This window comes from Epinephelus moara, chromosome 2, assembly GCF_006386435.1.
Source record: "Epinephelus moara isolate mb chromosome 2, YSFRI_EMoa_1.0, whole genome shotgun sequence".
NCBI lineage: Eukaryota > Metazoa > Chordata > Actinopteri > Perciformes > Serranidae > Epinephelus > Epinephelus moara.
Window position 1 is genome coordinate 40,275,044 of NC_065507.1, and position 25,518 is coordinate 40,300,561.

The 25,518-nt window shown below is 40.0% G+C and overlaps 2 protein-coding genes across 2 annotated transcripts in view; both read right to left on the reverse strand.

The window, feature by feature from the left end:
• phf12b (PHD finger protein 12b) overlaps window positions 1-8,010 on the reverse strand; it is a 22,641-nt gene extending 14,631 nt beyond the window's left edge. The window contains exons 1-7 of the mRNA XM_050055566.1: window positions 7,276-8,010; window positions 6,770-6,951; window positions 4,437-4,509; window positions 3,866-4,322; window positions 3,077-3,197; window positions 2,853-2,985; window positions 2,569-2,733 (exon numbers count right to left, since the gene is read on the reverse strand). Coding sequence (XP_049911523.1) covers window positions 2,569-2,733; window positions 2,853-2,985; window positions 3,077-3,197; window positions 3,866-4,322; window positions 4,437-4,509; window positions 6,770-6,951; window positions 7,276-7,341 — 1,197 coding nt within the window. The 5' untranslated portion in view covers window positions 7,342-8,010. The remainder of the gene's footprint in view (window positions 1-2,568; window positions 2,734-2,852; window positions 2,986-3,076; window positions 3,198-3,865; window positions 4,323-4,436; window positions 4,510-6,769; window positions 6,952-7,275) is intronic.
• Window positions 8,011-18,748: 10,738 nt separating this feature from the next.
• LOC126397119 (seizure protein 6 homolog) overlaps window positions 18,749-25,518 on the reverse strand; it is a 475,464-nt gene continuing 468,694 nt past the window's right edge. The window contains exon 17 of the mRNA XM_050055639.1: window positions 18,749-21,889. Within this exon, the coding sequence (XP_049911596.1) occupies window positions 21,860-21,889 (30 nt within the window). The 3' untranslated portion in view covers window positions 18,749-21,859. The remainder of the gene's footprint in view (window positions 21,890-25,518) is intronic.

Sequence of the window (25,518 nt, forward strand, 5' to 3'; positions counted from 1 at the left end):
TATGTTAGTTTGTCCAAATACTTATGAGCCCTTAAAGTCGGGGGACTGTGTGAAGAAATGGTTGTAATTCCTACACGGTTCATACTACATTTTTGAAAAAAGTCTTAAATGAAAGCTGAGAGTCTGCACTTTAAGCAGGTATTCATTGTTTCATTTAAAACCCATTGTGGTGGTGTACAGAGCCAAAATGACGACAACTGTATCATTGTCCAAATAATTATGGACCTGACTGTATAGTAATGTCTCTGAATGACAAGTATCTCACGTATCGTTTGTGGTACCTAGCGAGGGTAGATTAACATTAACCCTTAGAACTCAGCAGTAGAAATGGTCTAGCAGTGCCTACATTGGTCCTTATGCTTATTGTGGTGTTATTTCTTGGAGAATCTTCAAATGCTTTTATCCCTAAAATCTGTACAACCTGAGCTAAAAAGATAATGTAGGTCAATAACCTGTAATAATATATAAAAGTATTACAATTGTCATTTAAAAATACAAAAAACATGTTTCACAAAACATGATGATCCAAAAATATTGTGAAAAGTAGAAACATATAATGTTTCTTAACAGTTATTTGAAATGTGTACATTATTTAGTTATTGAGATATACTCATTTTTATGAGAAGAGTAAAAAGGCGTTGTGATAGAGTCATCACTCATTCCTCGGGTGCCATTGCACACTGTCATGTGGTTTTGCACCACACGTAACATAGCACAATGCAGTCATTACAAGCGTACAATGCGGTAACATGAAAGACAGGGGCCTTAGCTTTCTGCTGCAAAGAGAATAATGTTGTAGCAACTATTGTTTTTACTTTAGATTGATATATACAGGACTAGGGGTGGGGGAAATTTCCGATTCTTAGATGCATCGCGAGTCGGACGTGGACGAATCTGAATCGATTCACAAACGTCCAAATTTCGATTATTTAAATCTGTTAATTAGAGTAATACAGAAGGTTCTAAATAATGCGGAACTAAGAAGCGCGGTACGTGTCATCTCCGGGACACTTTGGGATGCGCACCTGGAGCAGACACGCCGACACGCGCACAGAGGAAAACAAATATGGCTGACCGCTACCCACCTCGCCGTGAGAGCTGAACAGCTTCTTCTAATTTAAAAGCAGATGTGTGGAAATACTTCGGCTTCTACAACGTTGACGGCGGAAGCGAACTGGACAAGAGCCACGTTATATGTAAGCTCTGTCGTGCTAAAATAAAATACTTTGGCAACACAACAAACATGCTGCGGCAACTAGTGGCGCTACCGACCAGAGAACAATCGAGGAAGCAATTAGAAAGCTGCCACCCTCATCGGAAAAGGCCAAGCGAATTACGAAGGCCATCGCGGCATTTATTGCCAAGGATTTGCGTCCTTATTCTGTCGTGGAAAATCAGGGATTTCGAGCACTGCTGCATACACTGGAGCCCAGATACACCATCCCATCCCGACGCTATTTCACCGACACTCTACAACCAAACCAAAACAGAAGTCATGGCCTCACTGTTGAAGGCAGGTAGGAACGCAGTTACATGTGATGCGTGGACGTCTGTCGCCACCGAATCATTTGTTACTCTAACTGCGCATTTTATCTTGTGATTTAAGATACCTGTTGTTACCTTTGGTTCCGTACAACGAAGTTGTAACTTTCCAGTTTGCAAGCATTTCCATTTATATGTTTAATAAAATATAATGGAAATGAATTCAACTCTTTCTTATTACAAATGCACTGTTTTTAAAAATTGCAAGTGTTGAATGCTTATTCAGTGAGACAAAAAGAAATGTGTGTTGTGAAAAAGTGCATCAATATACATAAATTAAAGATGCATCAATAATCGTTTTATAATCGAATCGTAGCCCCTGAATCGTAATCGTAAGGTGCCCAAAGATTCCCACCCCTATACAGGACTATGCAAACAATGATCTCCCGCGGACATTACAGGGAAATTCCCAAGAAAATTTGAGCATAATTCTGGCAAAATACTACATTTGCACGTTACCTTATGTTACCTACATTTAAGGTAACATAAGGTCATGTCATGGTTGTGACGCTGGGGAACACAGAAGCCTTTGCTTTCTGCTGCAGAAAGAATGAATGCTCTATCAATTATGGTTCTTATTTTACATCTATTTAAACAGGAACATGCAAACAATGGCTGTCTACAGGATGTCAGTTTTAAAGGATTAAAGTTAATTGTTGCAGAAATTTCATTTCAGGTGCAGTGATATAATTTATTTGTTAAAATAATTTGTTGCAGTGCTGTGTTCAGAACTGCCTGATGTTCCATCTTTTCTGTTCTGTCATTAGAGGGTATATAGGATGAGGAAACTAAAACACGACTGCACAAAAATCAACAGTAAAACACAGGAATTATCAGCTATTGCATGAATTAACTGCCCCATCACTATCTGTGCACCATCTGCTTGTCATAGCAAATTTAGAGCTGAACACATAAAAACTATCTGGGATATCCCTTACAAACCCAACCCGTGCTGCTGGAAAAATACTGAAGACGGAAACTGTCTGCTACCATATGGTTGTCCTCACACTGCGGAGGCCTGTCTACCTTGATGGTCTTCTTATTGTGCTGGTGGGTTGTGCGCCGGTTTGGTGCGTTCTGCCGATGGACTCTACGCAGGAAGTCCAACTTAACGGCATGCTGGGACATCCTGTCCTGGAAATGGTCGAAGAGCTGACAGCGGCTGGACAGGCTCAGGCTCCTCTGATTCAGCTGGACATCAGACAAACATTTTAAATGGGAAACTAATCATTTATTCTGTTGCACACACAAACCAAGAACAACAAAAAACATAGCAAGAGAATAAGCTGGTTAAACTCTGAGCCTCTTACCACCAAGTGCTCCACATGGTTTGGACACATCCATTTGCCAGCGGGTAAAGCTGTGAGTGGAGGGTCCAGACAGTCCATGTGGAACAGAAGGGGACAATAATCACACTGGATCAGCGGAGCCAACCTGCAACTCCTGTGAGAGGAAATACTTGGAAATCAGTACAGCTTTCTAACACTTCAGGTCTGTGTGTACACAGTTGTGCATACTGTAATCTGGTACAAACCTGTTGCATGAAAAGCAGACTTTGACTGGTAGAGGGACCAGACCATTGGGATCCAGTTCATGCTGCGGCCTCCTGAATGGCTTTCCTAGTAGCTCCTCTTTTCTCCTCCGTTTACTGCTGCCTAGAAATCCAAAAGAGATCCAGACATTTGACAAAAAACCCAACCCAGATATCTTTATGCTGCTGTGTATCAAAAATATGAACTGCTCAACACATTCCAAGACACATTTTGTGACCAATGTGCAGTACTTTGTTTTTATGAATACTTTCCACAACTTACTTCATCTACTTGTAGTTTGATTTCTAGAATCTCAAACTTTTTTAAAAGGTATCTGAAATCTGGGCTTAAAATCCAATCCAATGAAATTAAAAAACAAAAGTATGCTAAACTCAGACTCACATGCCTGGACTAATTTTGGAGCTTAAAGGCCAGGGAAGTTGCAAAACCAAATTTCACCCGTTTAATAGGCCATCGACAAAATAATATTTAATGTTTAAAATACTGGAACATTTTTTAAATATCAAACTGTAAAACTATACACTTGTTATAAACTACTTTTAATACTCCAGATGTCATCTACATTTAGTTTGTAATGCATAGGAGTATATAGAAATACACCAAAAAACAACATGGATGGTGGCAGACCTACATCATGAAAAGCTTTTTCCCGTTAGCCTGCAATATTTTTATTTTTTAATTTTTTATTAGCCATAACATTTGAATAATTGTTGAAAGAAATACAGTTTAATTTCACACTGGGGGGTTTTCATTCATTATGAGTGACAGACCTGGTAGTGCAGTAGTGCATGTGAGCTCACTGGGCAGCTGGAACTGTGTTGGGTTTCTCTCCATAGCGGCTGCTATTAGCAGCTGAAAGGGCCTCTTGAGAAGGCGTGGAGTCGGAGCAGATAGCATAGCACCCTCAAGCTCTGAGCCCTGAACTTCATCCTCGGGCTCTGCTGCCTCATCCTCCCCGTCATTCTGCTCCTCTGAGGGAGTCGGAGTGGACGAAGTGTTGGAGGTGGGCGTACCAGGCCGGCTACTTGGCCTGCTGCTGGTCCTGCGGTCCAAGAGGCGTACCTGGGCCACCCGTAGACCAGGCCCTGCCGCTCCGGCCCCCGGAGGCAGACCGTCAAGTCGCAGCGGCCCAGCGTTGAGCTCCAGCTCCACAGCCGGGGACACAGAGCGCTTCGACGAGGGCCTCTCCGGTAGGCCATTGGTCTGTTCTGCCTTCTGCTCTCGCTTCTGCAGCAGCAAACAAAGACCAACATACAGATTTCTCTGTGCTCATAGCTTACACTTTTCTCTACATTTTGACAGTGGCGTGACCATAATGCTGGTGGAGGATCTGCTACTCACCTTTTTACGAACATTGCAGCGGTGACACATCCATTCCCCTGGGGGAAGCATTTCTTCACTCAAAGGTGGGTTGCTGTGGTACAAAGATAAAACACGACAATCAGTTACTGGGTTCATAATCAACACAGGCAAATTAATAAACATGATCATTTAATATCCATTTGTGCAGCTGTGATGTTATGCTTCACTATAATGTTGTCCAATTTCATGTGAGAAATAATATTTTGATTATTTGCCATTATTTTGAATACAATCCCTATTTTGTAATTGTGAAAAAATTACATGTATTTATCTTATTGGTTACAACCAAAATCCCCACCTAGTTATTTAGCACTCAAGGGTAGGGATGCACGATACTGGATTTTTTTGCTGATATCCAATATGCCAATATATAGCAACTCATTTGGCAGATAACCGATATGGATATCGACATACACATTTTTCCCCACTTAAGTTTAGTGATCATCAAGTCTCTTCTGTAGTGGAATTTACATCATATTAAGCATGCATATTCTTATCATGATGGCCCACCAGCAAATGGAGACATGAAATACTACTTTTGTATGTAATATTCACTCATTGTGCAAAATAAGAGAAAACATGTTGACCAGTTCTGATAGTTCATTTTAAAGCTAATATCAGCCGATACCAAGGACATGCCAATATAATCGTGCATGCCTACTCCAGGGTTACATCTACTAGACTGACTACTGCATTACATTAACATTTGTAACAGCTGAAGCATGAATAATTATATCAGTGTGTGGTTTCTAAATATTCTAATTAACTATGCATAACAACAATAATTATACATTTCCAATTAAATAATCAGAACAGATTTAACCATAATTCAAAAAATGCTCAGACTAACTAAGGATTTTTTTTTTTTAAATGCTGTCATGCTAAAAGCGCCCATGTGCCAAATGGGTAATTAACAATGATAAGCCAAGAAGAGCAATTTCCTGATAACAGGAAGGACTAATGTAGAAGTTGACCATAACCTACTGCTTAAAATCTCCCAAGCACAAGCAGTTTATCCAAGGTCGGCCTGTGAAATGCCACATCTAAGAAAAGACACATTGCTGAATGTTTTTTTCCTCTGTATGCTGTGATACGAAATACCTACATGTTAAAGACGAAGCCATTCACTGGTCTGACCATATATGGATAAAACGGTTCTGTCTTGTCGTTTCCAAGTGACTGTGTGAACTCAACTCTTCCAAAGGCCAAAGTTAAAATAATCATGCTAGCGGATGTTTAACGGAGAGCCACGCAAAGCGGCACAAGCGAAATGCTACAATGAGACTTTGTAACATGTCCGCAAAAAGAACTTCCATGGCAATACACCAGCTCAGAAAACGACGACATATTTCGTTCGAGACATTTATAAACCTTTTTCCCCTCAAGCCTGTATTTTAAAAGGCTGGTAAGATGGCGGTGGAATAGGAAAAAAGAGCAGGGAGGTCGCCATATTGTAAACAGAGGCCGTCTCGACTCCATTTTTAGCAGCAGCGGCTCCGCTGGCTGCAGCCGCGACAGGAGGGGAGGACCGACTGCACTTTGGCAGCCACGGCTTCACTTCATCTATTTAGCCCCTATACGTCTTATAAGTGCGCCTCTTCATTGACAATAATGACTGAAATTAATTTTCAACAATACAATAAACCATATCTAACAACACGCCATATATCTAATGGCACACGTCCTCCAAGGAGTGAGGAAATATAACGGTTGGCTTCTTACAGTCACTCGACAGCGACATAGATCGAATTAGCAGTTGTTGTATATGCCCACCAAACCCTATTGAAGAAACCACAAGTTTAATGTCCGCTCGACTTAAGGCGTTCTAAAAATATGACCTCAAGATAGGTTTTAATTTATGTATATGTGCTGGTAAATTCGGCACAAGTAATTCCTCGAGCAACACAGTATATTAAAACATTTACAAAGGGCTACACAAGGCTCACTACCGCCCTCCTCGGTCCAGCTGTATGAGAGAGTACAGTGTGAATATGGGGGGATAAATAACAACGGATACGTGCTGAGGAACAGCAACTGGTAAAAACAACTACGGGGCTAATTTCAATTCACATAGGCCAACTTTCAGTGCAATGCCACATGGTCATTACTTTGCAGCACTAAGAAAAGCAAAACGTAACTTCACCAGAGTAACAACCTCCACTTAAGTCAGCTTTCAAGATCTAACTTATGCATGCAGCTAACGCAAACTCAAAGTTGCAGTACTTTGTATAATTCACACTTATCATGCATCCACACTTGCATAATGTGTCCCTGTGCGTTCTGCCTCTTTGGTTCAAATAAGTGAAACTTACCAGCATTGGAGGTGGAAGGCTGCAGGACAATGGTCACAGCACAGCAAGTCTCCCCCCTCCCGGCAACTATCGCAGGTGTCGTGGTTGGTGGCCCTGCCGCTCCTCCGGACGTCTCTCACCAACTTCCGACTCCTCTTCTCTACCTCCTCAGACTTCGGGGGTGCCAGCAGTGTTTGGATTTGCTGTAATGTTAAAAGTCGTTCAGCTCTTTAGAAAAGGATCACGGCTCCCCGGCTGACTGTTTGTTTAAAGAGTTGGACAATATACAGTGTTGTGCCCTCTGTTTCATTCCACGCTAAGCTCGGGGAGAGCGGCAACGTTACCGTTTAGCTACTTGTGGCCTCCATTATCACCCCAAACTATCAAGTTAGCTTACCGAGAAATGCTTGACAGCAGGCTATGGTTGTCTGATGATATCGACAATTAATATGACGGAATATACATTAATGCATTGACAATAAGAGGATATTTCACTTCATTAAGGCCTTCAAGCAGAGCAACCTCACCTCCATTAAGCCCCCAGAGGTATCCAAATCGTACACAATCGTCGGGGTCTCCATTTTGTCCCACATTCATCCAGGTGCAGACGTTGCAAAAGGAATTTGCGATAAAAATGCCTTGCGGGCACACAACGTTGAGAGTAAATCCCGCAGTAAAAATGTTTTTCCAAATGTTTTTTACCAGCGGATGGCCGGCCAAGCGTTTCTAGCTAACGCTAGCTGGCTAAAAGAGCTAACTACGAAAGCAAGACGATAGTCAAGGTTGTGAAGCTAGCGGATTCGCTAGCTTGTGTTGTGGGCCCAGAAAAGTCAAGACAAATCAACGATAATCGTGTAATAGACACACTAGCTTCTTAGCACCACTTTTACTGGGCTGCACCGAGCCTACATACGATATTTTATATCAATAGGCTGTTGCTGTTAGCGACAAAATCCATCTGCGGCCTAGCTGGCCAGCCATGATTCTTGTTTCTGCTCCTGCAAAAAGGAGCCCTGTAAATCTGCAAACCCCTTCGCTCCCATTGTCAACAGAAGATGTAGCCAAAAGATACAGAAAGAAATTCGGCGTGGCGCGGTCCAATGCACGGTTTCCGATAGCGTTCGGAATAAATAATCCTCAAATCTGGTAAATGGAGATGCAAATTTGGTTGATGTTATTGTTGTGAAAAAGGCTGTGCATCTACACTGGCTGCTAGCATCATCCTCTACCAGTTGGCGCAACCGCGAACCGCCGGACGCGCATGCGCATTGGAACGGATGTAGATAATAACGAGGATAGGTACATTGCAACAAGGAGCGAATAGATCGCGTGCATTGTATCCGGCTACTACTTTACTAGAATTATACAAACAGATAGTGCAGTGCATGTCATGCTTTAGTTCCGCTGCTGCCTCCACACCGCTGCTGCCGAGAAAATATAAATAGCTGCTTCTACTGATAGCTCTACTGCTAACTACTGCGGTACTTCCTTCCTGTTTGTCAAAGTTCGCTATTAGCTGTTACCATTAAACAAGTAATACTGACGACTGTAAGTAACTGCTTCTATACGGTTACCACTGTTGCCTGTAGCTCTCAGTTTCGCTGCAGCGTTTTACTTGCCCTAAAGTCCTGTCACAACCATACTGTTTTCACAAGCCCACAGCAATAGGCCTACCGTCTCGGTAACTTTATATAACGGGACTAGTAGGCTATTAAGTTTTACCATCAGTAGGCCTGATAATACTGTTACTAAATCTACTGCAACCCCCACTAGCAGTGGGTCTACTGCTTTTGTTGTAAACATTGGGCCATTAAAAAAATCACCATTTGTGTGTCTATTCAGGGTGTGGATGAGAGTGTGAACGGCAGGGATGGAGGAAGTCATATCCTTTGCTCCAGGACCACAAAGCACTGGAATATTCTGTCACTAAAAATCCAAAATACGAACACTTGGGAGCACACGGAGAATTAAATATTTATCAGATGTAATTCTGCACAATAAGGTCCTATCATTTAGAGAACTTCAGGATAAATTCCCACTGACTTTTTTTTTTTTTTTTTTTAGATATAAAGAATTAGATTACTGAAATTTTTGATTGACATTGTGATTTGGTGCCAGGACCCTTTGTGGACCTCATGTTTAAAGAAGGAAAAAAGAAACAATGAATTGGCAGAAAATACAACATGCTGCTGAAGGAACAATCTAAACAGCACTCACTGCAAAAGTTGTATGATAAATGGAATAAAGATCTCAACTTCAAAGAAGCTGACACAAAATTGAAGAAATGCTTAAATCTTACTAATAGTATTACAACAATTGAAAATATATGGATAATGCATTACACCAGAGATAAAATTAATAGGTTTTATCCAGACTCCTCTTATAGCTGTGTGAAGTGTAGCTCTCATGGCTCTCTGTTGCATTCCTTCTGGCTTTGTTCAAAAGTGAACAAAGTGTGGAATGAAATCTGAGAATGGATAAAAATCTAATTTTCAGCTGAGCTGATATCCTACAGGATGGCAGATTAAGTTTTCTTCCCTTGTTTATAAAAAGCTCATTTTAAAACACTGGGGAAAAAACAGAGGCTCTTTCTTTACAGACGTGAAAAGAAATGATGAGAAATTATTTGACCATAGAAAAGACATTGTCTGAGGACAACAGTAAAACAAAGCAATTTAATGAGGTATGGAAGGACCCTTATGAGGCCCTAAAAAATAGCCTACAAACATTGAAAATACACAAATGCATGTCAGCTTGTGCCTTACTCAGGGTGTAGTGACACACAGAAAGTGTGTACACAGCAATTATAGTTGCATTCACTACAAGTGTGCACAGGTAACACTATGCAACATTCTTTTAATAATAACACTAATATTAATATTATTAATAATCATTTTATTCATAGAATATTGTAAAATACACACATCGTTCACTCATTAAAAGTCGTTTTGAAAAGTTTACTTTTGAAGAATGATTAGAACTGGGAGAGGTCAGCAGTCTTAGTGTTTGGTGAGAGAGCTCCAGAGGGAGGGGGGCAGCTATGGAGAGATCTGATGCTTGGTCCTGAGGTGGAGTTGGGAGGTTGTGATCAGAGACTGCAGGAAGTAGTGTGGCAGTGGAGCAGGTCGGTGAGGTTGGAGGAGGCCTGGTTATGGAGGGCTTTATGAGCGAAGATAAGGATTTGGAATTGGATGCATTGTGGGTCAGGGAGTTGGTGTGGAGTGGGAATGGGTGAGCAGACAGGCAGCAGAGTTCTGGATGTATTGGAGTTTATTTAGGACTTTTAGGCCTCTAGGGGCATAACACAGTAAGTAGGAAATGTAAAAAAAAAAAAAAAAAGTCCTCTCACAAGCTGAGATGGTGCAACCATAGAAATACATACCAGGAAATCAACATTAAAATATTTAAAATTTAACTCAACAGTAGTCAATCATATAATACTAATATAATCAAACAACACCTCACTACATTTTAGGACAGAGGAAATGACTGTAGAAAATGTGAGAGGTCAAAGTCTTCATTTAGACCAGGGTACCAGGTGCCTTTAAGGGCATGGATCCAGTACGCCTCTCTTTGTTTGAGGCATTTGATTTTATCCCCGCCCCTGCCATCAGAACTTATAACTTCATTACCTAACACTCTTGTATCACTTCCACGTTGGGCTTCCATATAGTGTTTGTCCACTGGATTATTCAAGTTTCCAGTATGAATGGCAAACCTATGTTCAGCCACTCTGTCCCTCAGCCTCCTTTTGGTGAGGCCTATATAGAAACAGCCACAAATGCATTCAAGTTGGTACACAACATGGGTGGTATTACAATTTATGAAACTGGTGATATGATAGGTTTTGTTACTTAACACATCTGTAAAAGTCTTAGTTCTTTCACGTTAACACAGTAGTTACAAAAAATTGCTCTTGGGTCAATGAAGCCAAATTTCCCATTTAGGAGCAGGAAGGTAACCAGTTTGTCCTTGATGGTTGGAGCCCTCCTGAAACGGATCCCCGGGGGTTCAGTGAATACCTCCCGTAAGGAGCTATCCCTCTTAATAATGTCCTAATGCTTCTTTAAAATGTGTTTGATCTGTATAGCTTCTTTGCTATAGTGTCTAACAAAGTAAGGTTTATGAGTTTGCTCTTGTTTGGGTTTAGGGCTGCGCAATTCTGACCTCTAAAGTCAACAGAGCTCTTTTGCTGGCCTGAGTGAGGCTCTGGAGTTAATATCCTCTCCATCTGAAACACTGCTGCATGTCTATAGATTGAACCTGGAAATCCTGATAGGAGTCACATATACATTTAAGCCTTTGGATTTGGATATTTTTAATGAGCCATGGCGAATGAAAACTTTCCACATGCAGTGTGGTGTTTCGGTCAGTTGCTTTTCTGAAAATGGAGGTGCGCAGGCATCCTTGGTGATCTTTTAACATATGTAGGTTCAAAAAACTGATAGCTTGATGATCATATTCCAATAATAACTTAACTAGAAGCTCTTTATGTGAGACTGGAAAAAATAACAAGATCAAATCATCAATGTATCTGCCCCACCACAGAATTTTTAATTTAAAAGGGTTGTTATTTGAAAAAAGTGTGTTGTTTCTTCCATAGTCCCCAAAACAGGTTTGCATAACTGGGTGCAAAGCATGCACCCATGGCCTTTTCTTGTCTGGACAATTTGTCTTGAAATAGGAAGACATTGTGTTTAAGAGTTCACTCAGTGAGTTGCACAATAAAGTCATTAGGGGGCATAAGGTCATTAGGTCTAGACCTCAGATAGTGTCTCAAGGACTCCAGGCCTTCATCATGCCCAGTGTTGCTGTATAGGGACTCCACATCAGTGGTGGCTATAAAGCAGGGCCCAGTATTCTTTATTTCTGCTACCCTCTCTAGGACCCGAGTACTGTCTTGAATGTAAGAGGGCAACTTTGCAACAAATGGTTTAATGAAGTAGTCAACAAATTTAGAGGAAGGTTCCTTAATAAAGTCAATGCCACTCATAATTGTTCTACCCAGGGGGGTTTTCACGTTTTTGTGGACTTAAGGGAGCATTTAAAAAGAAGGAAAGCCTTGATGTTTGCAAAGTATACAGTCATATTCTTCTGGAAATTCAGTTATTGTTTTTTGCCAGATTGATTAGTTCCTCAAGCTCTCTTTTAATGGGTTCTAAAGGGTTTGATGGGGGCATGTTGTAGTACTGAGTGTTCTCTAGGTGGCACCTAGTCTCCATTATATATTTATCTTTGCCCATACACAAATTGCTCCCCCCTTATTGGAGCCTTTTATGATGATGTCATCTCTGATAGATGGCCATTTGACTGCTTCAGATTGTTTTTTGTCAGATTTCTGATCTTTTTGTGTTCATTAAACACCAGTTCTACCTCATGCAACACTTTTTTTTATTAAAAGTGGTGAGTGTAGAATTTGTAGTTCAGGGTAGAAAGGTGAACTTTGGCTGAAAAAGGAAAGTAAGATATGTGTGGCTCATCAGTTGGGGAGGCTAAACGTGTGACTGTGTTCTATGTGTTTTGATGATACCAGACCTTTAAGTGCAAGCTCCTGTAGAGCCAAAAGAGGTCCACCTTGGTCCACCTGTCCAAAATCTCTGCCTGAATAAATAGAGGAGAATGAATGGCACTTAGACAGTCCACAAATGCAATCTTCTGAGAGAGGGAGGTCTGAGATGTCAGTCACTTCTGATGTTTTGACTGGCTCCTTGTGGTTGGATGTCGAAAGAGACGATTGTTGACATAAAGGCCTTTTATAATTTTCAAACCATCTTGAGTGCCTGGACCTGGATCATTTTTGCCCTCTTTTTTGACAATAAGTTTTCCTCTCTTTTTAAATGTTTTAGCTGTTTTGTATGGGGTTGCGACTAATGATTATTTTCATTATGGACCAGTTAAGTAATTATGTTCTTGATCAATCAATTGATTGTTTGGCTTGTAAAAATTCAAAATATAGTGAGAAAGGCGTCACAATTACACAGAGCCCAAAGTAACACCTTCACAACACTTTGTCAAACCAACAGTCCAAACCTCAAAACTATGAAAAACAGATGAAAATTAATAAATAAAGTAAAGGAAAAGCAGCAAACCATTTTGTTTTGAAGTCTAAAAGGCTGAATCCATTAAATGTTTAGCATTATTGCATGCAAAATGACAAAATGATTATCAAAATAGCTGCCAATTAATTTTCTGTCAACTGATTATTAGACTAATTGTTTCAAATGTTACATTTTCAAATGTTTTTTTGTGCAAAAATCTTAATCTGCCGAGTCACTAGCCCCTTTTACACTGCCAGATTTTCCGCGAATGTCTGGCTGTTTTGCCGGCAAGCTGCGAGCGTTTAGACACACAGAGCTGGATTGGCGAGTTGATCCGAGGTGCCCAATTTTCTGCCTCGTGGGGTAGTCATAAGTCATAAGATAGAAATCGTGCAAATTTGCAGGAAAGCCCAATCAGTCTTCTTTCAGCATTGGCAGTATAAAAACAAAATCGGGGAGTGCGGCAAAATGCCGCCTACCTACTTTTGTTTATACAGAATGTGCCTTTTTGGGGCAATGGGGGGCGTGAGCAAGTAACAAAACGTGTAGCTCAGCGTGTGATGTAACCAGAGACGTGGGAGGGAAGCCACGGTTGTTAGTCCTTCGGCGATTCTCTCATAAGTTGGCCCGTTCCCCACCGTTCCTGTCATCTGACGGTTAATGGCCTCTTCGTTTGCGAGAACAAGGAGGGCGCGCAATTCCTTGTCTTCCCAGTTGCTCATCTTTACAGTGTCTGTCAGGTTTGCATTTCCTGGCTGCTGGCTGATTCCTCCTATCAGCTGTTTCCTGTTTACAGCTCCTCCCACAAGTCTTCAACAGCCCCTCCCATTGCGGAAGGCCGCCTCGGTCTGTTTAAACTAAAAAGGTTCCACCAATAAGTCTACCCTACGAGGTGGAAAATCAGGGACCTCGGATCAACTCGCCAATCCGGCTCTGTGTGTCTAAACACTCACAGCTTGCCAGCAGGGGCGGTCACCCCCCATCGTGGCCCAGTTGTTGAAAAACGCTTGCTAAAGTGCCCTCTTGGGGGCCAAAACGCACGCTAAAGTGCATGGGAGCCAAAACGCGCACTAAAGTGCATGGGAGCCAAAACGCGCACTAAAGTGCCCTCTTGGGATCCAAAACACATGCTAAAGTGCCCTTTTTTTTCTTTTCGCCCCTGCCCTTCAAAAAGTCTGTGTATGCCACTGCATCACTTACATATTCCAAATATGAAATTACTCTGATTTTGATGTGGGTCATGTAAACAGCATCTCCCATTTAGATATTTCGAATAAGGCCTTTTTCCCAAATTAAGCATTTTTAGATTAAGACATGAGAAATCATTGGGGTTTTGATAATATTATTTGGACATGTAAACAGCGCATTTGACTATGCATCTCAATTAGGGTTTTTAATGCAGTTTGTGACACACGGCCTCTTGTCTGTTTCCAGTCAGCTCTGTCCATTGTCATAGCTACTTTGCGCACAGACCAACTCGGTTACTGTTTGTAAGGCTGAGGGGTGGAGATGCATGCCCAAAAGAAAAGCTCACATTTCTGGTTGGAAGGAGAAACACACCTACTTTATAAAACATTATAAAAGCCTCAGATATGCACAAATATCACAACGCTGACTTTTTAAAGAAGGTGGTTGAAGGAATGAAAGAGGGAAGCTGTGTTTGTTCGGTCCAACAAGTCTGCAACCTGTAGGAAATTACATCCTATTTGATGCAAAGAGGCAAAATGACAAGCAGCTCCAGCCGTTCACTTTTCCGTATTTCAGCGTAACAAAACAATATGTTAGGTAGGTCATGTTCACTGAAATATGCAAGACTACATGTAAACAGGAATATCAGTGGAATATATGGGGCAGCACAGTGATGCAGTGATTAGCATTGTCACCTCACAGTAACAGGGCTCCTGGTTAAAACCCCAGGTCTTACCCAGGGTCAGAGGGCACCCCGTGACCTCCAACAGGATAAGTGGTTACGGAAAATAAATGAACAATTTTTTTTGGCCATGTAAACAGCTTAGTAGGAATATCACCTTTTTCAGAATAAGAGCAAAAAACAGAATATTTTGTGCAGTAAATTTAGTCATTGAAGTGAACCAGTGAGAACACTGCTGAACCATTGGCAACAGGGGCCATGACAACAACATTGTAACAATTCTGTGTATACTGTATATTCATAACCTTTTCTTAGAAGTTGGGACAACGTTAAAAAAAAGTCACAACATGATAATGTGACAATCATTATTTTAAGTCTTTCTGCTGATCAGAATACAAACATCCAGTTTTGTCCAACTCTGCATGATGGCGTCAGCAAAACTGTTCCAGATATTCATGAAGACCAAGGCAAGAGTCGATATTTTAAGCCTGGTTGGTAAAAATTAAAGATAAATTAAGCACATCTCTTCCTTATGGCTGACATGTAATTTGCAGCCCTTGCCAGCAGAGGGAGGCAGTGATCTATTGTGTTTGACTGGTTGGCCAGATGGATTCTCACGAGTGAAATATGCTGTTCGACTAGGATCATCTCAGGAGAGCTTGCTCAAGAAAATATGTACATAGAAATATTCAGATATTCTTATATTGGCTTTAATTGATAATAATTCAATATTATAAGTGTTTAGCCTTGACAAACCTTTGTCAAGTTGAGCCCCACACAGCCGAGGATGGACCAAGTCATTGTTCAGCAAGTCCCATGTAAGTCTTTGCTCTCAATTCCCAAGTCAAGTCCCAGATCAAGACAGGCAAGTCCCAAGTTAAGCCTGACAAGTCCCAAGTCAATCAATCAATCAATCAATCAATCAATCAATCAATCAATCAATTTTATTTATAAAGCCCAATATCACAAATCACAGTTTGCCTCACAGGGCTTTACAGTCTCAAGTCCTAAACTTTGAGTTTCGAGTCCTAAACAAGTCACAATGTGTTCTTAACCAAATGTAATGTTATTTTAATAACAAAGCAATAACACATTTAAAAAAAATCACGGATGCTCTTTAAAATTTGTAGGGTATTTACTTTTTAGTTGCCCTTTTTTAAAAAAAGGGCAACTGAATCATAAAATGTAGTGCTGACATTGCATCTTCGTCGCATAAAGCACTATTAATCATCACCACAATTAGCACATAGCACCCACATTAGCTCGCTAATTAGCCTCAACTTACTGTTCTTTTTCTTCAACTCCAAATTTCAAACAAAACTGGAAATTAATGTTCTGTGTAATTTTTTGACTCACACATTTCGAACACTGCAAATTGTTTTTTGTTGACGACCATGTAATTTTTGTATTTTTGAGGTTTACTGGACACATCCAACTGGTAAGAGGCCGCGGGGCAGACCCAAAACACGCTAGAGGGATTACAAATCTCATCTGGCCTGGGAACACCTCAGGATCCTCCAGGAGGAGCTTGAAAGTGTTGCTGGGGAGAAGGACTTTTGGATGACCAGGATAAGTGGATGAAAATGGATGGATAGAGGTCTAAACTGAAATCACCACAAATTAACATAACCTTTTGAATTGTAAAACATTTCTATGTTAGCTCTGTATACACAGCTCACAGTTACATGTTGCCTTTTTTCTATACAGATTTTTATGGTAACACATTCCAGCACATCATCAACAACTGTTGTCAGACTCTACTTCCTTACACCGGAAGCTGTTATCCACATACAGCCACATTTTTTTGTTCATCCTATTCATGTAAGTCGATCTGTATTCATTCAACTCCAAATTCACATTCTTTACAGAGTTAAGCGAGGTTTCAGAGATAGCACTGAAAGGGTTTTTAAATTGACTTAAATATTTTTTTGATACTTTGGAAGTTTGCATACAGATTCTGCTTTAAAAGTGAATAACTGACATTTTATGATGTGACTTGACCTTCATGCTGAACTGATCATCTGTGTAGCAACAGCAACTGTTGTTTTTCAGTGTCAAACTCATTCTCCATGTCTTATAACTTATGTTTAATGTTTTCAAAACATTTTCAATCCCACTTTTTCATAGTCTGTATAAATGGCATCTGTGACAAGCATTGAGGTTGTTTACCTGCACATCAACATGCAGATTTCAAGTTTCACTTGTCAAAAGGGCAGAAGTTGTGTGTTCTGCTGCAGGTTTACATGCTGGTACTCTCAGGCTTCAACTGTTTTCAAAAATCCATTAGAGCTTGCAGCTGCCTTGACAAACATAATATACCTACATCATGTTGAACAGCAGATGCATTGCAGTTTCTTCATGTCATGACTTCACTACACAGCTAATTGTCAAATTTAATAGGACTGTTTTCACTCTGAGAGAATGCTGGTGCATATCAAGTTTTTCACGGGCCTTAAAAGAGAAATCACACCAGTGAAATAGCCATGTGTAACTTCTGGTATTCAGCTTTTACAAGTAAAGACAGAAATAAATGTCACCTTAGTGGGACATAACCTATTGGCCTAAATATTAATAAAAAAGTGGGCATGTAGGCTTGAAATATTTGTCTGTTTTGTCAAGTTCACATTATACAATTTTTCAATTTTTAAAACTGAGCATAAAACAAATCAGAGTTTTGCTCCTAAAACTTGTTCTGTACCCACAAATATGTCCCTTTTATTTTTTTTACTTTTTATTTCTTTTTATTTTTTTTACTTCCCTAATTTATTGAATAAAGATATCCCAAAATATGAATCCTAAATTATCAGAGGTGGGACCAAGTTATTGTTTTCCAAATCACAAATACCACTCAAGTCTTTGCACTCAAGTCCCAAGTTAAGACTGACAAGTCCTAAGTCAAGTCCCAAGTCCATAACTTTGATTTCTGAGTCCTAAGTCATAATACGCTCTTCACCAAGTGTAACACCATTTTAACAACAGAGTAATAATCATAGACTGCATAAATTATGGACTTCATCCATTGGTTTGTGGACTCCTGTTTGGAATCCTTGAGTTTGGCATTTCAGCCATCGCCATCTTGTATTTTTGGAGGCAGAAGTGATCATATTTGGATGAGAGGTTGGAACTGTGGAGGAGTGAGGGTTGGATCTGACTGACAGACTGTTGTGATGCCTCACAGATAGCCTGTCACTCAAGCGTACCTGCTCTTAGATATGTGTAACGTTGGGCCTTAATAAAATGTAAATGGGCGAGTAATAAAAAAATGAATCCCTTGTACACTTGGCATGAAAGTTGAAATTTGCCATAGAGACCAAAACTGTTTTTTGCAGCAGGCTGTGAACATCTTTATTTCTACTTTAAAGATAGGCGTTTTAACATGTGGGTCTATGTAGATTTACAATGTTTTGGAGCCAGCCTCAAGTGGTCATTCGAAGAACTGCAGTTTTTGGAACTTCCATAGGGACTTCATTTTTTCAGTCCCAGAATAATATGCTAAATTTACCAAAGAAATAAACTCTTTCTATGTTTCTTTTGTATGTTCTCCTGCAACTGGATTGGATGTCATCAGATTTGTTCAAACAAAGTGGATCTGGAGAATTAAGTGTCAACTTGCTGAAAATAGCCGCAATGTTAGTGGATTTAGGAAATGAAGGAAAATAAATTAATTTGTGGCACACCTTCATACTTTTTAATCTTTAGGGAAAAGTATCAAATATTTTAATGTCAAAAAAACTCAAACTCAAGTATAAGACTTATGACCCGAGTCCACACCTCTGTAAATTATTATTATTAAAAAGGTGTGTCTCAGGAATCTAAGTTCAGAAAACAACTTCAATCAAGAACAATTTGACATTTAATTTGACATTGCAGTTTAAAGTTACATTAAACTGCAGTCACATTCATTTGATTGTGTCCTACAAATTTTCTGAAAACCATCTTATTTAATTGCTCTGTCATGTGGGTCTACATGAACATACCAAACTGGAGTACAGATAGGCTTACACTATTAAATAGACACAAACCATTCACTCACCTACAATGCAAACATGTAGACTAGTTATTTAGCAAATAAGACATGTTCCATTATTTTCTGAACAACAACTTTTATTGAAGATGTTTGTGAAGTAGCTTAATCAGCACTTTATGTACAATGAATCAAAAATAGGTTCATTATTATCATTGTCATCACACCAGTTTGCATGGATACATATTATTAAAGGACAATATTATTATACTGTATGTTTGAACAACAGTAATAGTCTAAATTTAGAACCAATCTCCAAACAGGGGATGGCAATATGAAAGAAAAAGCTTACCTTGGTGCACATTTTAGCTTCATTTCAACTCAATTTGTAACGTGACGAAATAACGAAGATAATGGTAAACCCAATCCAAAGAAATCAAAAAGTCTTTGATTCTGCACATTACATATCAATGTATGAAATCAGTGTTGTCATTCTAAAGTATAAATTGAAAACCTGAATGATCCCCAAGGAAATCGGATGTTGTTAATGGGAAAAAGGTTATTGATATTATGCTATACTGTATAATCTTAATTTATATGTTAACACTACTTTTTAAAGAAATGGTTCAACACTCTGAGAAATATTCCCTTTCTTTCTGAGAGTGAGATAGGCAGATTAAGACCAATTTCATGTAAATGTGTTCAAGGTATATGGATCCCCCCCTTGAAAAAAAATCTATAGACCTATACAAAAGTAATTTCTGTCAATTATCACTTATGACCCATTAGAAGTGTGTGGTGTATTTATCTGCCCTCTGCCTGCATTTTCTTATTTTGCTGTGTTTAGGACATTTCTTTGCACTCAGGTGAAGTCTGGACTTTATAAAAAGGCAGTGGCCAGGTGTCAGACCATAAGCAGCAGGCATCAAAGAGGAAGCTACGAACATTGCAGACACAGCGCCGGAAAAATGCATATATAGCAAGGCAAAACACCAATCTGAGGTTGGCTTTCACCTTCGCTACTGTTTCCTGCAGAGTATACCTTTAAGTACAGCGCTATTAAGTCAGGACATGATTAGCCTAGCTTAGCATAAACACCGTAAGTAAGGGGAGAGAGCTACCCTGGCTCTGTTCAAAGTGGAAATAAATGTCTACCAACCGTAATGGTGAAGATCCACTGAAAGCAAACCAATTATGCAACATTGCCTTTGCCACTTCTTGCTCATTGCTGTGAGCCTTTCAATGCAAGCAAGCTAATGAGTTGGGCAGTAACGCTTTACTAGTAATAATATTACTTTTTCCAGTAACGAGTAGTGTAACTAGTTACTAATAAAATTTCAGTAATAATATTACAATTACCCCCACACAAAACAACTCGTTACAACGTTACTTAAGTTATCACATCACAACTGACTTGAAATAAAACAATCACTTTCACTTTCATTTTTGTAATCATGCAGCTGTGCACGGATGCCTCAAAGCAGCAAGTTAGTATGGAAGATGGAAAAGCTTACATTCTGTGGCTGGAAATATTCCCAATATTTTGATTTTGTCTAGCGGAATGACAAGAACACTATTGCTGCAGATAGTGTCATTAAAACTCACTGCAAAAAACGCATCCTCAAACCTCCAGTCTGAAACACATACTGTGACTGACAGCACAACAATGTGAAGCTCCAGGAAATACAACTCACCAAAGGCGAGTCCTCCTTGGCAATGAAGGTCAGCTTTAGCCCTACAGTTACTAAACAACCAAAACTGGATTTTAACCATGGACAGATGCAGCTACAAAGAACTAATGACACTTGTGGTTGGATATGTGGAGAATGAAATGTTGCTCCATGAGTGAATCTCCGTCTTTGAGGAAGATCGATGGGAAAATACCGTTTACAGGCAACCCAAGACCCCCAGATGAAAAAAAAAACCATAATAATAATTTGCAACCTACCTGGCTTTAGCTTTACTTACCAGCGATTACCCTGATATTCACACAGAGGCATGAGAAGTCTGAATTTATGCAATTTAGCTACCAATTTTTTGGGGTGTAATTGAAAAGTGAAATAAAAAGTAGTGCAGTGAATTACTGTTAACAGGGTGTAATAAGTAATGAGATTTCTTTTGAAAAGAGTGATGAGTATAGAGTGATTGTTTTAATTTTAGAGTAACAAGCCCTACACTGGTAGCTTCATTAGCAAACATTGTATAAATTAGCAACCTATGACATACTTTAGCAGTTAACATGATTTTGCACCAAGCAGCTAGTCATTGCTAAAAAGGCTCAACCTCCTTTTTCCACCACTATTACTTTTTCCTTTGTCAGTTTTCCTAAATCACTATGGAGCATCCAGGCAAGTGTCACCCTCATTTGTCTAAAGTTAACAATGCTTATATGGATAAACTATTGTTGTGCAAGTAGTAGTCACATCCCTAAATTTACAAATCCCACTGATTTAATTTCCCACTGAAACTTAAGATGTGTTTGTGGGTATATATCTGAACTTTGTCAGGCTAGCTGTTCCCCACTGCTTCCAGTCTTTATGCTAAGCTAGGCTAACCACATCCCCCTCTGTACTTGACACACAGACACAACAATGATATCAATGTTCTCACCTCACTCTCAGGGAGAAAGACAGCCTATTCTTTCCAGGGCCTTTTATTTAAGGCACATTCTGATTTCTTATCTCAGAAAGTTGCATCAGTTGAAAGAGCAACATTTTTGGGCATAGGCATACTCTGATAAAAGCAAATGCAGTTGTTTTGCTGTGACATTCAATTGTAAGTTTTTACTCTTAATAGATATCCCATAAATTCAAGCATTGCTTTTAAAATGGTGGAAGGAGACATATAGTGTATAATATACATAACACAATGTAACATCTGTGGTTACATGCACTTAATGGCACTAGCTTCGCATTGATTCCCTCTGCTTTCTGAGATGACACTTGCCGCTGAAAGTCCTCAGGATGTGAGCACAGGATTAAAAACTGTACAAACTGCTGCTGGACTGTTACTGTTGAAGAGCTAGAAAAATAATCCGGTGGCCCAGCCTTTCCAGGGGTAGTGAGGTGTCCTCTGTTGGGTAAATAAAGGGAGGCTCATATTAAGTGTACAGAGAACAGGGTGGAGGCATCACCAAAGGTGTGAGTCTGATAGACGTTGAAAAGGCCAGCAGGCCCCTTATCTGTCCATACTGATACACACACACACACACACACACACACACACACACACTGGTGTCTTCAGATCGAAACCTCGTATTCTCTTGTTTCCTGTGAAGACAATAAGCACATTAGGTCACAGAGAGAGAGCTGCTTACACAGCAGGGGTTATTAAACATTTTCCCTAACCCCAAAATAGATTAACATCAGACAACCAATTATATTATATTCTAGTGAATTTTAGTGAAACTAAGCCATTACCCATTTTGTAAGGGAGAGTTACTGTCATTAACAGTCCAGTTAAATAACACAATCTAATCCCTACTTGTCATATTTTGCCACCTGGGCAGAAGCCCGTTATTACTATATTAATGTTGAGGGCGGCCTTTTGCATTATATCTTAATGCAGATAGAGTCAGCAGTAACAAGGGGTCAGTAATTAGGTTTAGGCAACAAAACTACTTGGTTATGCTTAGAAAAAGATCATAGAAGTCATTAATAAAACACCCAGTTTTAAGTAGCACAACGCCACAACTGAGGGCGTTGTTTGTTGGTCTTGAACACTGGTCTCCTAGGTCAAAGTCAAGTGTCTGTTGGACCCATCCACCTCCTCTCCCCTGGGACACCCGCTAAATTGGGAGCACACTGGGTTGTTTCTGTTGGCTTGGTACTGCATATTAGATTAGTAGACCATAAGAAAAGAATAAGATAAGAATATGGCAGCCTGATCCTATACATCTATGACACTTTAACTTGCAGTTTATGCAATGCATTTAAAAACTCACCTCATTGTTCTTCAGGATTGCCAGCATGGAAGAAGAAGAAAAATAATAACTTGTTTTCTGATGTAGATTAGTACAACCCATTTGGTATTTAAAAAAAATTAAAAGAACTACTAGTTCTTACAAATGTAGTTGGTAACATTTACAGTAAATAACTTTTATCGTTATATTTGCTGAAACTGTAACTATATTCACACAGCAATAAATGAGACAGATAATCTGTTGCCTTGTATCACTTCTGATGGCATTACCACATTTAAACAAATATAATCAGAGACGAAGAGTCTCTTAGGCAGCTGTCAATCACTGTTAGTCAACTGTGTCAAAACTAGGCAGCACTGATCAAATACTAATCAAGACTCTGTTACTGCATTGCCTATTTCTTAAATCTTTTCAAAAACATATTTTAGTGACTGTTAACCTGTCAGAGTAAACGAAACGTGTGACGTAGGCTAGCACAACGCCACTGTAAACAGACCAGCAAGCTTCAGCGGAGATGAGCTGTGATGATTTCTGGGAAAGAGTGTTGCCGTCTTTGCGGATTTCCTCCTCACTGTGGACTCCGAGTTGCATGGCTGTGATTCCCAGCTTGGTCGCTTCCCTGACCTGCTCCTAAGACAGAGGTGAGTGGAGTCTCACACACGCTTGTTTGAGGGGGAGAACGGGGGTCATTGGGGGTTGGCTGCATTGGCGAGACGTCACCACTACCCGCTTGAGGGCGGGTGGCCTGGTTTTTGAACCCAGTCCTGAGAAGGTCCATTTCTGGCGTGGCTTTACCAACAATGGAAACACAAAACGGTGCAACATGGCTTTACTCGGCGTGGCCAAGAGTGACAATTGAAAAAGGGTACATCTATGTACTTCTTTCACTACATAGTGACAGATTCCGCAAATATAACAAAAAGTTATTGCCACAAAAGTTACCAACTGTAGCTATAATTATAGATAAAAACTGTTATTCAGATGGTGGCTCAGAGGAACTTGTAATTATTCAGTATTTTATATTTGTGTATTCATTTGTGAGGTGGTTGCATGTTGCTCAAATGTACTGTACATAGATATGTCCACAAACACAGGCTGTTCTCATGCACTGTTCTTACGTTTCTTTACAAAAAGTAATGCACCAAAATTTGTACAGATCCCACATAATCATGAGCCATCAATTTGTGCATAACCCACATATTTTGGAAGGCTACCATCACATGACCATGTGCGGTAAACAAGGAAGTGGTACCAAGCGGTCTTGGAAGGAAGTAGGGTTGGGGTGGTGGTAGGGCTGCTCGATTATGGAAAAAATCATAATCACGGTTATTTTGGTCAAAATTTAAATCACGATTATGCGGCGCATGTGGCGCACAATTCTCCTCTGCTCTCTGTATCGTGCACAACGAAGTTTGGCCCTGATGTGCGCACACACACACACACACACACACACGTCCACACGTGCACGCACACACACACTATGAGGGGTTAAACGTTTCACCCAACCACACCACAACGCGTCACTTGCGCCTATTTAGGACACATCAGATCTAATCAAACTGCGTGAGCGCGTGCCTATATTTTACATAGGGTTACTATGGAGACACGAGTGTTAAACGCACGCCTGCTACATGATGCGCAGGCGTTCGCTCCACTCACATGACACACTCACAAGTCTTTTCAGGACGCGTGCACAGCGTGTTACAAACGCCACACATACACTTCACCTGCGTGTGCATGTGAATCACACAGTGCATGTACACATCATTAACACCTGAACGCATCAAATTAGGCTACTTTGACAAACTGTTCCCCACTGCTTCCAGTCTTTATGCTAAGCTAGGCTAACCACATCCCCCTCTGTACTTGACACACAGACACAAGAATGATATCAATGTTCTCACCTCACTCTCAGGGAGAAAGACAGCCTATTCTTTCCAGGGCCTTTTATTTAAGGCACATTTTGATTTCTTATCTCAGAAAGTTGCATCAGTTGAAAGAGCAACATTTTTGGGCATAGGCATACTCTGATAAAAGCAAATGCAGTTGTTTTGCTGTGACATTCAATTGTAAGATTTTACTCTTAATAGATATCCCATAAATTCAAGCATTGCTTTTAAAATGGTGGAAGGAGACATATAGTGTATAATATACATAACACAATGTAACATCTGTGGTTACATGCACTTAATGTACTTAATAATTCCCTCTGCTTTCTGAGATGACACTGTTACTGTTGAAGAGCTAGAAAAATAATCTGGTGGCCCAGCCTTTCCAGGGGTAGTGAGGTGTCCTCTGTTGGGTAAATAAAGGAATTAGGCTACTTTGGCAAACTGTCTGTCTACATTGTTTACACGTGCAGGCAGGCGTGTGTGTGTGCTTCGCAAGAGTGGAATGAATGAATGAATCAAGTCGCTGCAGACATACGCCTGCATATACACACGCATGATTTTTTTTTGATTTTTTTATTTTATCCTCACAAATCAGAGCTACTGACCACCCTCGATGTCTGGCTGTGGTTTAAAAATATTTAACTAAGATAATATATAGGCTACAACAGCCTAATTGTGAATATATAGCCTATTATTGAATTGGATCCTAAATGCTGCAAACCTCCATCTGTATGTTTTTAACACAATAGTTGTGTTTTCATAAACATTTTTTTCGCATTTTGCCCTTTGGTGAATTTGACTGTTTATGGAAACAGCTTTTCAGACATCCTTAAATGGGTTTAAATGGGTTAAATTCACTCAGACTTTCGCTGCCAGGTTAAGAACGGGGAACACTCAGCGCTATTCATGCTGATGTCTTGTCAAGTCTTTCCTTACTTGTAAAATCTAGATTTATATTTTATTCCTGTTTGCTGTAAAAAGCCTATATGCCTGAGGGACATTCAGTCTTGGGATGACGTAAAGTAGGCTAGAGATATTCCGGATATCCACGGATTTGGGTCATTCAGTTTTAATTATTAGGCTA